This window comes from Styela clava, chromosome 6 (assembly GCF_964204865.1).
Source record: "Styela clava chromosome 6, kaStyClav1.hap1.2, whole genome shotgun sequence".
Taxonomy (NCBI): domain Eukaryota; kingdom Metazoa; phylum Chordata; class Ascidiacea; order Stolidobranchia; family Styelidae; genus Styela; species Styela clava.
In genome coordinates this window covers 22410346-22427355 of record NC_135255.1, presented here as the reverse complement: position 1 = coordinate 22427355, position 17010 = coordinate 22410346, and the positions used below count along the sequence as shown (strand labels likewise).

At 35.8% G+C, this 17010-nt stretch overlaps 2 protein-coding genes across 2 annotated transcripts in view; both read right to left on the bottom strand.

Annotated features, from left to right (window-relative positions):
* LOC120331568 (uncharacterized) overlaps positions 1 to 17010 on the bottom strand; it is a 141069-nt gene that overhangs the window by 89876 nt on the left and 34183 nt on the right. The window lies entirely within an intron of this gene.
* LOC120332016 (uncharacterized) lies at positions 720 to 16462 on the bottom strand. Its single transcript, XM_078113745.1, has 4 exons — positions 15050 to 16462; positions 6983 to 7173; positions 3101 to 3288; positions 720 to 801 (listed from the first exon to the last, which is right to left on the bottom strand). Exons 1-4 carry the CDS (start codon positions 15900 to 15902, stop codon positions 720 to 722), a joined length of 1314 nt encoding a protein of 437 aa, XP_077969871.1. The 5' UTR covers positions 15903 to 16462.

The following is a 17010-nucleotide window of genomic DNA, read 5'->3' as shown; positions in this document are numbered from 1 at the left end:
ATAGGTAAATATAAGCAAAAGCATGAGTTTAATAAATTTAGCGAAATTATTGTGGATAATTTTAAAATATGAAAGGCACGTGTTTCCTTCCCCACAAACAGAAGAATAATAGGAAAATGAAAAACACAAATGAGCACATGTTTGCTCACCTATAAAAGAATGAATACTAGGAGCGTGATAAAAACATTCATTCTCTCTTACAGATTTGTAAACTCTGACCGACCGAATCTTCTCATCCTTACTCAAAGGCTTAACAAACAACAAAACAACTATTAGTATAAGAGAAAATACTTAAGTAATTAGGATGGAATTAGCCAGATGTGGAAGGATGAACTGATTTAAAAGTTTGTTCATACAGTAGATGTAATATAAGGAAATATATACATATATGCATAATTATCATGGAGTTGATCAACAATAAAAGGATGAAACAGATAAAAACGATGAAAAATTGAAAAAAATATAAATTGTTGGTTTTGAAAATTCTGACCAATTAGCGTAATAGAAAAATATTGACAAATACAATTCTTGATCATTCTCAAATGAACAGAATAAAGTTTGATTTAAATACGCAAGGACGAGTCTGACCGATATTGCAGTTCACTGAACTTCATAATATTCATAAGTGGCTTGATAATGACACTACAAAATCAATGAAGGAGTTTAATATAGTATTGTCCGGATAGTGTTGAACGTCCATTGTTGATCATCTATTGTTATTATTTAATTCCTGCTGCCTTTAATTTCGCCTTCAATGCTGCACGAAGTTTACGCGTATGGTCATAATCAGGATATCCATTGCTGAAAAAGATTAGATTGCATGAGAGATAATGGTAGTTGTATAGGAGTCTGATTTCAATTAACTGTAAAAAATAAGATGTTCGATAAAAGAACAATGAAAGTCACAAATATTTGACTCCATAGGACTAAGAAACGCTTAACTTAGCGATGCCTGTGTGAGTGAGATTCGAATGTAAGGTTTAGATGTGTAAAAAGGATGTCAAGTCAACTTTACTCTTAGGTAGAGATGGATGTCCAAATATTTGAATTTTTTAGAATTTTCAATTGCACTGATAACGTACTGAAATACGAAACATTGATATCAAAATCACTAACTATAGCCCAACACCCCTTCCAGTGTGCAAAGGAAGATTTCGCCAAACAATGATAATTCTGGAGTTTCAAAACCCAGTGAAGTCTGATTGGACAGAGCACTGATCGATGCGAAAGTGTAAAACCACCAAATAGAAAATAAATTGATTTGAGGGCAATGGCCTAGTGCAGCGGTTCCCAAAAGGTGAGTCGCGTGTTTTCAGGTGTGCCACGAAAATTATTAGAATAACTAATATAAAATATGATTTTACAATTTACATATTGTCTTTATTATAAAAGTTTTATTGTTTCCTATTTAAATGCTGTGTATATGAATCAATTAATTCCATTTAGCTTGCTATGTCGTTATGTAACAATAGATATAGACACCACTTGCTGCAATTTCGTGAGATGCAATTTATTTTACCTGCTGAACTGAGTTAGGCGAACATGCAGAGATGAGGAAGAAAAGCTGGCTTTTGCCTCCATTCCTTAGGCCTACGAGTTTACTAACGGTAAAGGACATAAAGTACACCCTAATGATCACGATATTTACCCTATTTTTTCCGTGCAAGTGCGTCGCGAGCATTTTCCCTTGATAATTTGGCGCCGTACGAACAAAAGGTTTGGAAACCGCTGGCCTAGTGGTTAAAGTGTTAGACTTGACTAATGACTTGGCTGGCATCGCAATTCGCACATATCAAGTTCAAATCCCATAACCACCAAACCCAAGGTGTAAAAAATGAGTAGGCAATGCTGAACTGAAAAGATACTATTTCTTCCATATAATAGTAGCCCTTTACATATTGCTAGATATCAGTGGAAGTTTGAACAAAGCCTTGTTTACAGAAAAATGTGTGAATGAGCATCGTATTTATAAAAACCTTAAACATCTCGTTTATTAAATAGAATTTTAAGAATAAGCAGTGTTAGTGTAACTATAATTTATATGTTGGATGCCCAATTGACAACAGAGAAGCAGAAGTTTAGTCGTTACTGGAATACGGATCAAATAGTTACAAAATTGGTCAACCATAATTCCAATGACAGATGTGACAACAGAGAAACCTAGTAAACAACAGCTGGTCGTTGAACCTGGTTACAGTCACGTTGCAGACAATTCAAGCCTGAATACCATAATGGTTGATTCTGATTGTCACTAAAAAATTACCCTCAGTCACATACACCCTAACATTTTACAACAGCATGTAAAATCATGGTCAATATTTATCAGGAATAAAAAGAATGCTTCCTGGCCATCCCTCACCCATCAACTGAAATTTGATGGATGCGATGGTTTCTTATATATAGCCTTGTTTAAAGTGAACGGTGTATAAAAGATGTGTATTAACAAATTTAAATGTTGCTTGAAATCAAGAGAGGAAAGGTGAAAACGTTGTACTGCTGAGGCATTATATCTGTGGTTGAGTGGTTGCAAATGTCACAAGCTGGATGGATGGTTATGGGTTCCAAACTGCGACCCGAAAATGCCTTTCTTTGATTTATAAATAAGAGTTTGCAAAATAGTGTTTAATACAAAACATGACTTTTTATGTGCAAGTTCATTTTTCTAACTTTGCATGGAAGGTCAGTTTGGAAAATAAATATTGATTTGGTTTATTTTTAAGGTACTCCCGTAGTATGTGAACCAAGATGGCGGACCTCAGTATGTGTATCAGGTTTGGGTTGGGCCATAATTTCAGGTACAAATACTACAGGAGTCACTTGGCTGGTCCCCGAACTCGTAATCGAAATAAAACAAGGAAAATTGGAATAAAATTATGGCCTAACCCTAACCTGGTACACATACTATGTTCGTGTGTCCGCCATCTTGTTGTACATATTACGGAGCAGCGCCAATTTTAATTTTTGCAATTCACATTTTAAATCTCAAATTTTGTTGGAACTAAATTTTTAATACATCTGTACTTGATATAACTTAGTTGAGGCCCCAGTCAATCTTTATAACAATTGTGCATATTTTAGAATATTTAATCAGAAAACTTACTTAAATGGACCTCCAAGTTTGTTAGTCTTATGAGGAATTTCATCATTCCATATTATCTCTCCTCTGCTGCTTCTAATTATCTTAATCTTGAAGAGCAATCCTGCATTGAATGCTTTCTGGAGCAAGATCTTGAGGTAGGGGTTAGCAGGCACATATTCAGTGAATTCCTTTGCCTCATATGAAACAACCTGCAAAAATAAACATAATAAGTTATTCAACTTCTATCTCTGATAATTTATTAAAACTGATATAAACACAGGTGCTCTAGAAGTATGCGCACCAAGATGTCGCACAACCTGAATCCTAACCGATACACACATACTATGTTCAGGTTGTGCGCCATCTTGGTGCGCGTACTCCTGAAGGTCCAAAAGCTTTAAACTAAAATTTCTGCAACTCAGAATCGATTCCTCAGAAGCAGACAGTTGCAAATGCATTTTTTTGGTGATTTTAGTTGGGATGTTTTCAAATACTCGCTCTGAACAAGGCACAAAACAAGCAGGCACTGATACGTAAATACCTTAATTGAACGATTGGAATCTTTCTCACTAAACATTGACATCAAAACATTTGATTTCTAGGTCAGGAGGAGGGCACACATTTGAACCAAAGATGTTTTACATGTGCAAACAAGTAAAATATCCTCAGGAAACATATAATCAGTGGCACCTTGTTCAGAGTTGCCTTCACATAACATTTATTAAAAAAAAATTTTAATTTTTCAAAAAAGAAATCAAACATAATATATCTATGATTGGGAGCAGAGTTAGAATATGATTGACACTAACATATTACTGATACACAAAAAATCCACTGATATGTAAGAGGTTATTTAGGAAAAAACAAAAGGACCAACATTTTTCCAAGCAGAGCATTGCTTGCCAATTTATTTATATACATCGTTGGTGAGATCGTGAATCTGGGATTTGAAGATTAATGTGAAGAGAAGTAGCCAAACTACGTTGGCATCACAGGTTAAAAATCTTGGATTCAAGCACATTACTCAGTGCATAATGAAATAGGTAGGAGTGTAAGATAAATTAGGTGACAATGCAACCAGACAGATTTCAGTAATACAATGAATAGTAGTGCCTTGCGTATCAGTGGCTGCTCATACATAGCCTTGTTTGGAACAAAAGAAATGACAAACGTTTCATAGAAAAAATTCATATGGTAAGTTTGGAATCTTATAGTCGGACAAAACTATCAGACTTCAGATAAATTATGATGATTATTGCCAAAATGAAATACCTAATTTACTATTTCATATAAATTCTTAAATAATATTTTTTACCAATATTAAATATATTCTAAATTGGGCCATGTCCAACAAGAGTCTGTGAAAATCACTGTACAATTACCGTATTTATTCGCAAATAAGCCGAGTTTGAAACTCAAAAAAAAAGTTGCCCAACTAAGGGACCGTCTTATGCGCGCATAACCCAGATAGCACCAAAAAATCGGCTCCTTCGCGCATCGAGACTTTGATCACGCAACGAAATGATATAATGCTGACTTGCCGGTAATTGCAACAGCTACAGACCATGCTTAATTCTCACGATAAAGAGCGTGCACGCACACACCACACACGCGATCGCTTGTCTAGGTGTAATTGTCTGATCATAAACGTGACCGCTTGTATTTGATTAAATTTAATTGTATCTTTTGCATAAGAGCAACAGCATTGATCTATCTACCAGCCGTCTCGTGGTCAAAACGCTATCATTTGTGCACAAGTAAGAATCAGATAGAAGTTTCAGGTAGAATAATACTCACAGCCTTAATTCTTAACAATAAAACTGTAATTTCAATCATTTTGAACAACCATTTACGGCAACTGAAAGGTTGAAATAACCTATGAATATGATGTGATAAATATTGTGCTGTACGTCCATGGGTTAGGCAACAGCTGTGTTTTCCGTTTTTCCTGAATCAGCAAAACGGAAGGGTCATAAATCAATCACTTTATTTCGTGGTAGCCGTTTTCTTTTTCTTTCTGAAGTGCCGTTATCGGGCAGGGAGTGCTTCATTGCACCGGCCAAGTTTTTGTTTTTAGGATTAAGTCAAATAACAGCTGGTATACAAAGTCAATTAAATAATCGGCAGACACTTTGGCATACATTATAAAATATATCAGCCCATATATGAAGCTCACACAAATCATGTTTGAGAAGACTTGCGAAAAATAACCAAATTTATTGCCGTGTCCGCTCAGGATATCTCGACTACCTTAATATAAAATAATGATTGTAAAATATTTTAATCAAAAATGTCCTCATGTTATACGTTTGGTACTTCAAGTCGGCGCTGATTTGATTCCTTTCATGTTGGCAGTAATTTAGTTGTGCCGCAGAGTGCCGTCTTCCATTACCATAAAACAGAAAATATAATAATCGAAAATTGTTTTAATCAAAATGTGGACAGCGGCGCTAAAATGTGTGTGCCATATACAAGAAGGTAGTGAATCGCGATATTTGAATATTAAATTTGAATTGAACATCATTGACTGTAAGAGATGCTGCGCCGTGTTACGATTTGTGGAAACGGCGTATATGCGAATTTTTATAAATTCACTATTTCGAAGCTGTTATTAGGGAGTCGGCTTATCCGCGTGATAGGCGTATAGTCGAGAAAATACGGTACATATGTGGAAATTTAATTCAGTTATGCAAAATAACTGATATAAACACAGCTTGGATTGATTTTTGCAATTTGCAATGTTAGATTTGAAAGAAAGTCATACGGTTTTCTTCAATAATCAAATGCTTTAAAAGACAAATTTTAAAATGGAAACCTCAAATCAAGAATTTGTTCTATGTAATATAAACAATTGTGAATATATTCATTCATTTTGAACATCAGCACTGGTGTACAGGCAAATTCTGCAAGGGGCCATTAAACCAACATAAAAAACTGCTTTCTGGAAACATCAGAAAATATTTCTGGAACATCTAAGCACTAAGGCAGGGTCGTCCAACCCGTGGCCCGCGGGCCACATGTGGCCCGTCAAGGAGTTTTGTGTGGCCCGCGCTGAATTTTCGGAAATGAATAATAAAAAATTAAGTAAAACTTATATTTTTCGAGTGATGTAGTTAATATGAAGTTTTGATATAAACGATTTGTTCATTTTCCTGAAATGCGCTCTGCTAGCCCTTTCAAACGAGCCATGAGTGCCATTTGAAATCGAAACCAACTGGAAGATATCGATACAGATATAGTCGCTTACACACTTGGGCAGAATGGCAGTTTTAATGACCTCATTATTTGGCAGCACTTACTTGTTTTGGCAGCACAAGTTGTTTTCACAGATGAACCATGTCAAATCCCCTGTGAGATCACTAATTTCTGACAGATAGAAAATTCGCTTCGCATTGCTACATCGTCCATCTCAGCGAATATTGACAAACTTGTTAGCGAAAAACAGTGCCAAACTTCACACTAAAATTTCATTAACTTTTAGTCAGTGTAGCAAAACTATAACATAATTACCATGTTAAGTGGCCTGCGCAATTATTGGTAAACTGAATGTGGCCCGTCGGCCAATAAGGTTGGCTGACCCTGCACTAAGGTGTTGTGATGGCCTTGTGAATAATTTGAAGGTCTCAAGTTCCATGCCCACTGCCTTTTGAGTAGGCAATGCTGAAACAAAAAAATTACATTCCATCCAAAAATGATAGCTTATTATGCATTAGCGGTTGCTTGTGCAGAGCCCTGTTCAAAGTGAACAATATAATAACGAAAAGTGTAATTAGATTTCAATTGCTATTTGGGGGCCAAGATTATTGATTTGGAAGATTTAATGTTAAACATAGAATCAATGTAAATTAATACAACAAGAATCTTGGTTTTTGTAAATACATAGTAATTGAATATTCAACCAACTGAATTCATTACAGGACTCTCATTCAGACTTCCAGCAGGGAATGAGTAGGTGATGACAGAAGTGCCAAACGGCAACCTTTCATATCCTGGCAGTGATACACGCAACCTTTCCACTGACATTCTTCCACCAGGTGGTAGTTTGTTGATGATTCTTAGACCAGATGGAGTAGCTTGACTTGAAGACTGAGATTCTGAAAATTGAAAAGTAGGTGAGGCTGACATTGTGATATTACGCATTTATAGAGTAAAGAGAAACATTTTTTCTTTTCAGTGTATGGGCACGCAGACTCACATAATGTTGGAGCTGTTAATAATACAGCAACCAGTCCAAGATTAATACATTATAATGAAAACTGAAACTATGATTAATCCTCCATTCATATCCTCTCACTACTGGTCCCAGTTCATATCAGGCATTGAAATCTTATAATTACCTGAGGCCTTGTTGGAAACATACGGTACTTTCTACTCGAATCACTTTGTAGCATTGTACATTCCAAGGGCTTGTAAGAATAATTTATCAACCATGTTACATGTACGAGATATGTTTATACAAATGAAGTTATTGAATTCAACTCAGAAAGATGCAAATCCTTTGTTTATTCAATTATATTTCATATAATTGACATATACGATGATCTTGTCCGGTGTTTCCCAACCCGAGTCTGCGGTCTCTAATGAGTCCGGGGAGCGTTTGAACGAGTCCGCAACGAGCCGGAAATTCACAGCGGGCCGCATGTGTTTTTGCGAAACTTAACCATCAGCCAAGTTACTATTTACGTCAGAATTTACATAGAACATAGAAAACAAGTTTATTCACATAACATTAATCGAGTCAATAATTACTGGATACTGAGTAGGGCTGGGCATATTCGAATATTCAACTAAATAGCAATTTACTATTCGAAAATTTGGTAACAGTTGACGCGACAGGTCACTTGCGCGTCGCTTAATCAAACGGTTGGATTTCACAACTCACTTGCAGATTTCCGACAAAAACACGAATCGGCACGCGCCTGGATAGATAGATACCTAAGTGGTGTTTCTCGCAAGCTTGAACAACGAGGGATAATTTTTTTTCTGGTGGGTGTCAATGGTGACAACCTAAATTTTCTAAATTGAAAAGCGACAATACAAAATACTAGAAATAAAACGGAGAACACCATAACTTTTGTTTCAAATTAAAAACGCTCTTTAAGACATTCCAAATCGCAAAATTTCGGGTGTTATTGTAGTACACGTATCAGGGCGTTTTCCCTTAAGACTTCTTTGCTTCACTGCCTCCACATTGGTAGGTACAGTACTGGAGCGCCGTAAATGTTTTACGGACAGCTCAGATTTGTCGAATTCACAAAAATACAAATCAAAACAAAATATAATCGGGCACCACGCATTTTTGTGTCCACTGATTGTCATGATATTTTCTGAGTAGTATTGCTTTTATTTCGTCAACATAACCGCAGATTGAAATGATCACAATAAAATTAACATTATAGCAAGGCGATTACTCCATAGTGACACCCTGTGTCCCACCACTAATTAATTGATAACTCGATAATTATAGAACATAATTCGCCCAGAATCAATAGGCTACTGGTCCGAAATAGGATGAACGCACATGCAAAATCTGGAGCAGATTCAATCTCGCTTTCGTGAGATATCGCGTACATCTAACAGACATACAGACAGACAAATACCTATCAACTTACTTACCGATTAAATTCGATAAGTAGGGATGGGCAATATAGAATACCGAATCCGGAGGATTCGAATCCCAAAGTATTCGAATCCAACGGGATCCGATAACAGGATTCGGTTTCCGCCTCTCCGGCGCCAAGCGTCAATTTTTGTTTTTCGGGTTTCTAATTTATCAATTATAGACGAGCGTTTTTTTCGCGTGTAAAATCTCTCTCGTTTAATTAAACTTGCGTCTGCTCGCAAAGAACCCGTAAATCGGTAAACATCAGACACTGTAATTTCAATCGGCATATTCAGGACAAGAAGTCGGTAATATAACCTCACGGCGAGGACTCGTTATTGCACCATTTTTGCGTTTTCCTCCTTTGCTATCTAGCTAGCGTTATTTGTGCCGACTTACTGGAGCAGTGTTCACTATTAGCGCACTTTTTTGCGAAAATTGCGAAGCACTTTCGCAACTTATTTTAGGGACTGCGAAATAGCACTTTTTTCCGATTTTGAAGAGAAATAGCACTTTTATCCGATTTTGAATGGATTAAAAATTCAAAGTTAACAAACATTTTCGAGTATTAAGTTGACAAATGAGTAACATACTAGTACTTTTGTAACTCAATTCTGCATATCATAACGATATTTACCGGAATTCTAACCTATGAGATGCAGACATAGGAGATAAAGCTTTTGCAATAACGCAAAATTCTTGTTTATAATATGATTATTATACAAGCACACTGATTCCGCTTCTCCCGCAAAAAACGCTCCCCGGGCGTTTCTTTGAAGGAGAGTGGTCATGTGACTATCAATGATATCGATGAATTCAAAATGACTATAAAAGTGTTAGTAACCTGTTATAGTCACTTTGGATGAATTGTGACCAAACTGCACGATTTTCAAATCAGACGAAACTTTTAGCAGCATGTCACAGATTTGCAAAATCAACAAATTCACAAAATACCATTAAGTGCCATTTTATTGTAATCACAATGTTGAAAGGACGTGGCATTTTCCGGAATTTTGCGATATTTACACAACTATTTCTCATTGATATGCGAGGACGGGTGGGCAAAATTCAATATTTTTTTGAATCGAATATTTATAGGAGTACCGAATAAACGTGGTGGAAACATTAAAAAATCGGCAACAAAGCCTTTTTACTGGTTAATTCCGTTATAATCGCTAATTGTTCTTGTCACCGATCGTTTTGGCGGCGATATCTAGGTTTTGGGTAATCTTTATTCCCGACCTCTCTTTTTTACAAATATGAATTCTTGTGGGTCGGCGGACATCGAAGTTTTATATTTCGGGTTTACCCGTTGGTTCACATCGGCAACAGCTGTTGAAGACATTGAGGACTCAAATTAACATTTGCGTTGGCTTTAATATTACCTATCAAGATTTGTAAATTTACCGGTCCCAAACATTGAGGAATCAAATTATCACTTGCGTTGGCTTTAATATTACCTATCAAGATTTGTAAATTTACGGGTCCCAATTTTATGCGAATGGTAATATTATTGTCCATACCGTGATGCAGATATTTATTAAGACGATAATTACCTTTCATGTATTTCTATGGTGATAAACTTCGCAAATCTGAAATTGTGCCAATCCTGAATGTTGATTTGAAATAGTGATTGAATAATTCGGCTATAAAGGCATTTCTGCGTGGTCATAAGACGAGATGACGTTAATGAACAGCTCTTCTTTTACAGGATATTTTACGTATGCGACTTAATGCTAAAAAAATTGGGCTCGAGTGCTTTTTTTTCGAGTGCTCGAGTGCCTAATAGAGGTCAGGCGCTAATTGTAACTAATTCCCTAAAGTTTCAACGTGTTTTCAACAAAACAATACCCCGGCGATAATTATAGCTGAAATGTTACCGAGCAATTCACAATTTTATTTATGGAATTTGCAAATTCACCAGTTTCTTGACGATTTTGATATTGTCACGCCCTAATTATTAGTGCAAAAAATACTCCCCTTCTTCCGCGGCGGTTTGACGGGTTCTTTGTTCCATTCTTTAGAAAGTTCTGACACGGGGGATATAGAATACTGAATCGGGAGGGTTGAATCCCTGTCCACTTACTGGTGATTTTCCGTTTTAAAATGCGTGAAACATTCTCTATTTTAAATTAAATGACGTTTCGCGGGCTAGAGTTCTCCCCGAAAATGATGTGTTCCAGACGTTAGTTAGACGATAGATAAAACATTAGATTAATAATTTTCGTGACGCCCCGTTTTCGAAAATACAAAGTTATATCGTAAAAAATTACACCCGGTATCCGAAAATACAGTTGTATCTCGAAAAATGTGTTTTGTTACATTTAAAATAAAACATTTTTGGGATTAATTTAGATCATATTTCACTTTTCACGACACCCGTTTTCGAAAATACAAGGTTATATGGCGAAAATGTGTTTTGTTACATTTAAAATAAAACATTTTTGCGATTAATTTAGATCATAATTTACTTTTCAGGACACCCGTTTTCGAAAATACAAGGTTATATCGCAAAATGTGTTTTGTTACATTTAAAATAAAACATATTTGCGATTAATTTAGATCAAATTTTACCTTTCACGGCAACCTGTTTCCGAAAATACAAAGTTATATCACAAAAAAATGCGTTTTGGTACATTTATTTTGCATTCCCAATAAAATACATATTTTCCCTAATTAAGATCGTCGATGAATCTGTTCCTGTCGTTCAAGCTCGACACACGTTTGGACGAGTGTGGGGTGGTTTTTTGGTCGACGATAAATTAAAAAGTTGCCACACGTTATTTGTATAACGATAATAACTGAAAATTAAGGTTTTATAATAGAAGTGAATTTGTCTCAAGATGGTATTTCACGATTCCGGCCCACAGAAAATAAACACGCTGACAGGCTTGGTTATAATTGATATTCGTTTAATTTATTTTACACTATTAATAAACGCGCCACACCAATTGCGACCATATAAATTGCAGTCGCATCGGTATGGACTGTATGTTTTTGGCGCTCTCACATTAATAATAATTTTCAACAAAACAAAGCCCCGACGGTCATTAAAGCTGAATTCGTTACCGAATAATTCACAATTTTATTTAAGGAATTTGCAATTTCAAGATCTCACTTGAAGATTTTGATGATGTCATGCCGTAATTATTACTGCTTAAATGCCTCAAAATACAACAAATGTAATCATTTTCGACGATAACAGGCGCAACAATTCGTAAACGAACCGTTATAACGAAATTCGCGATTGATTTTACCTTTCTCTTGTTTACAATTTTAACATCCCGCCGGCCATGTATGGTCGAATAAAATGTTCACATATTAGAAACATGACCCGGCCAAGGATGGAAGGGATTCCTAAAAAGCTAATAGAAAGTACATACGCGAGGGTATGATATTAATATCGAGAATATTTGTGAGCATATCACAGGACGGAAATATTTTGCACCCGGCTGTTTGTTGGCAGAACAACGATACGCTAAAGTTAATTGTTCGAATACAGGGAAGTATTTATTTATCATCTCACTTGCGAACATCGAGGTTTTGGCGGAATTGTACGATCATGTTGTCTTTCTTAAATAATAACTTTTTCAATAAATGTTCATTTTACTTTTGCGTTTTTTACTTTATTTTTACTTTTACTTTATTATATGTCGGGTTTTCATTTATTTTAAATTCGAAATTGTCCGAAATACTCCAACAGGTGTATAGGTACAATAATAATAGTGCTTACCAGGGAAGTTTAATACACACGATGTGTAAAGTGCGTCGTAACTCCCGTTTATTAATTATAATTTTTTTTACATTCTGCTTAAAAAACAACGGCAGTCATCTCACGTAAATCTCGCGACCAAATCTTTTTTGTATGGCATCGTCTTGGCGACGAATTTATTGCCGACTGAATTTTAATTGTGTTTTAGGATAAGTTATTTTCTGTTTGTTGGTTTCTAAACTTTACAAACTTGGGTAGCAATTACTATTAATGTGAGATTTGTGCATATGAACGATTGAATATCGCGACTGGATGTCCGATATCTGAGAATGCGTAATTCTCTTTCAAAATTAATTTTCAGGATATCAGCGTTCAGGATATCAAAGAGTGCTATTTATGAATGCTGAAAGTACATGACATTACTAAACATTTTGCCAATATATGATGTTTTCTGCCCGATTTAAACTAACTCGCACGCAAACCAAGGCATGTCGACATTTAAAAATTACTTGTCTTTGAGTAAGCTCTGAAATAGTATAATATAAATGTAAATGAGAAATTAGGTCACGCTAGCTCACGAAACGGGAGGATTTTCAAAGTGATGTTGTGTAATATTTCGGAGAAAAAAGTTTGAAAGGAAAGTAGGTCAACCTATCTCCTAAAGCAGGGGAGTATCGTGTGTAATATTTCGGAGGGAACGTAGGTTAACTTATCTTTTAAAACAGCGGGTGGCGACTTTCAAAGTGGTTCAAAATCACAAATTAATAATTATCAGATTAGGTTTAGGGATAAATCGAAAAGTTGAATTTCCAGCGCACCTAACCCTAATTAGTTGATTGCTACTTATATTTGGGGGGAGGGGTTGCGGGGATTATTTTGCACCGGATTTGTACAAACGATCCACCCTGTAACTAATATGGTTTCCAGCCTGCCTCGTGTCTGTTAGATGGAAGGAGTAACAAGTGTGAAAGTCTTTGCTGTTTACGCGAGTAAGGACACCGTGATACATTGCATGAAAGTTTTGTCCGCGGCAGGTGTTAGCAGATGTCATTTCGTTGCGATGAATTCGCTTGTTTTAATTAAACATGAATTCGCTTAAAGGGAACTGGGTTAACGAAAAGGCTCCTTCTTAATTTATAATATTAACCGGAGGAGCGCTTTTTCGAGTATCTATGCCGTTTTAAATGGGTTATATGAAAGGCTAGGGCACCTAACTTGTTAAAATCGGCAAAAGCACTTTCGCACTTTTTTTTTCGACTGCGAAACACTTTCGCACTCATAATTTGCTTAGAGTTAACACTGTACTGGAGATATTCCGATAATCTGAATGCAACAATCTTTAATTGTTTACAGACGTGCCTTGCCTCATTTAAAATTAAATTATTTTTCGCGACCTACGAGTTTTTTCAAAAAAATGATGCACGTAAACCGAAAGCCAGGCGTTAAATCTTATAACATTACTCGCCATTAATTTAAATCAAATATTATTTACGAATAATTTTATTATACCATTTTCCGAAATGCAAAGTTGTATCGCAAAACGCGAACTACTGTCACATTTAAATTTCACTCTCAAAAGATTACATATTTTTCGGTCCGTTTCTATCGTTCAAGATAGACGCACGTTTGATCGAGTGTCTGTAGTATTTTAGGCGCCGATAAATTTTGAAAAAAGTTGCCGCATCTGGCGAAGATAGTGACGTATTGAATTTGAGTAGGGCTAAGTCTGGGTAGATAAAGATTAATGATAACATTTCTATCGTTCAAGATAGACGCACGTTTGATCGGAAGTCTGTAGTATTTTAGTCGCCGATGAATTTTGAAAAAAGTTGCCACATCTGGCGAAGATAGTGGCGTATTGAATTTGAGTAGGGCCAAGTCTGGGTAGATAATGATATGTAACGATAGAAAATGGGTTCGTCTTCAGATGTTATTACCTAATAACTAAGTACGAAATCGCGTTTACGGGAACTTGGTTTTACGTGTCTTGCTCTCACGGAATAAAAGGTTGATTTTAATTGATAGTGGTTAAATGTAATATTTTACAACGGCGCATAGGTTGCAGTGGCCACACGCTGGTTCAGCATCTAATTAATTCTCAGCGGGTATGTTGTAGTATACTCGGCAGACTTACATTAATAATGATTTAACGCCGTTTCATGTCTATTCTGTATTTAACCGCTTACTATTAAAGTGTGTAAAGCGTGTCTTAATTTAGCATATCAGTATTTATTAGAGTATTTAGGGATTACATACATTTGGAACAATTGAAGGCAAAAAATATTGTAATATTCCTAAATTTTATTGTCCTGGAGCTGGGACTGCCTGTTTAGCCTGTTTAGTATCAAATGAAATCCAATGTTCATGACATTTCCAAATAGATAATACATTTATAGTAAGTAATACATTTGCAATTTTTTACCATATAATTCCAGCAATGTAGAAATTCCCACTATTTGAATAAGTATGAAAATAGAATAGGATTCGGTATTCTGGATTCGATTTAACTATTCTAGAATATTCTAGAATGGTAAATTATTCTACATTGCCCATCCCTATCGATAAGTAATGACAAGTTGACATGAACAAAAATTGGTCAGACTCGATGCTCACTTTATCAATCTCAGTTAAGAAACACAAATGCAAGAGATTGTACCTGAAGTATCACTCCTGTATCCACCCACTGCTCCCATCTGTGGCTCTTGTACATTCTTAGATCCGTGACTACTTGATGCGGTGTTGCCCAAGGAAGTTTCTGTATCTGCTTTAGTACTTGGAGCAGTAAAAATTGCTTTCTGAGCTGCCTGATCTGTGGACTTTTCGTCAGCTCGAGAAAATATTTCATCAACAAGTATATCGTAACATTTACGGGAATCGTTGACCAAAGTTTCTGAGCGAATGGTTTGTTTAAGAAATTGCAGGGGGAATTTTCCGAGATTGAGAAGGCTAAACAGTTCATGAAAATGTTTTTTCCTTTCCTGAATATCTTGCTTTATCCATCTAAGAGCTCCATGCCATTTAACAGTCTCAGAAGAATATTTTGTGTTTGGGGATTTGTAAATCATAATGATGTCATCCTTGCTGATATCACAGAACTCTTTTTTCTCAATGATTTGTTCAAAATTTGCTTCCAGGAATCGATTCATGACATCTTTCACTGGATTTGAGTTTATAACTTGACGATTTTCAGCCATATTCTTCAGGATGAAGCAGTTGTCAATCTCAAGATTTGTCTCAAGATTCTTGACATCAGAGAATAATGCAGTGATGACTGAATTCTTTGCAATGTCATTACTTTTCACCAGTGGTTCTTCCAACACAGTCTCCAGAAGAAATTTAAAAGGATAAGTCCGAATATTGATGACCGTAACAAGATCGGCAAAACATCTCTCTGCATCTTCATCTTTTGCTTTTGCCCATGTTTTCATAGCTTGCCATGATGTTTGATAACTCACATTTGAAACTTTTATGTAACGCAGGAGATCTGGCTTAATAATGAAAGGGAACATCTCAGAGGAAATTACTGATTTGAAATTAGTGATCAGCACCTGTTCTGCTTGTTCTTTTATATCATGACGATCGTACGCTTAAGCTAAATTGATGACAGAAAAACAATTGGTCGACGAGAGATGGGTTTTCAAGTAATGGAAGCAAAAGTTTGTCAAGCCAACCATTTGTAACAGGTTGGATGCTTGCAGGATTTGTTGAACGTATTCCATTTTCAAATTTCCTACTCCTTTATACATGAATTCTATACATTGGGAAATTCCATTCTGATCGACATCCTTCATATCGATAAACCCATCACGAGATTCCTTCATTTTGCTCGTAAACATCGCTTTAAAGTATCCTGATGAGGCTGCCAAGACACAGCGATGAGCACGGAAGGATTTGTCACCAACTTTGACATCGAAATCGCAGAGAATGTTTTGTTCTCTCAAGCTATCGAGTGATGTCATAAGCAAACCGGCTTGGGTTGAATTTGTTTGTTTAATGTAATCTTCATTCATGATCAGTCAGCTCAACCTTACTCAGATCAGTAATTAAGTATAACAATCCTAATGCATGCATAAAAACAATACATTTTGTTAACGACTGTGGTTAATCTTCCAAATCAAAACTACATTTAATTATTGAACATAATAGATGATTTTGCTCATGTCAGCATATTATTATACATCTGCAGGTCTGAATTTCTTGGAAAATTATCAAATGAGAATTCTTGCCATCAAAATGATGAGGAAATGTGACTTCTGAGTTGTTTTGATTATTTCCAACTATGGCCATGAACCTGGAATGTTCAATTGCTCAGAAACATCCTGTGGTTGCCGTACTTACTCTCCTATCACATATCAGGATTAGTTTTACTCTTATTCATTCGAAGTATTTGAGTATGAGATAGTGATAGATTCAGTAGATTGGAATAGTCTACCCATGCTATATCATAGTTCCCACCTCAGATAATATATTTCACGTTTTAATGCAGGTCAATTACAATACAAGACTTCTAAACATACAATATAATTAGTGCGGCTGGTGAAAGTGAAATGGCATTTTCTCGAAATCTTCAGTTTCATAGCTAAATAGGACAGATATGTTTTGCAAAACGTGAGCTGT

What these genes read in the sequence shown, in the direction of transcription:
- LOC120332016 (XM_078113745.1), bottom strand. Translation starts at nt 15,902, where the DNA reads ATGTTCCCTTTCATTATTAAGCCAGATCTCCTGCGTTACATAAAAGTT. An exon ending in ATACAGGAGTGATACTTCAG is followed by an intron (nt 7,174 to 15,049) that starts GTACAATCTCTT and finishes TTCAATTTTCAG; the next exon opens with AATCTCAGTCTTCAAGTCAA. An exon ending in AGAGTCCTGTAATGAATTCA is followed by an intron (nt 3,289 to 6,982) that starts GTTGGTTGAATA and finishes TTATTTTTGCAG; the next exon opens with GTTGTTTCATATGAGGCAAA.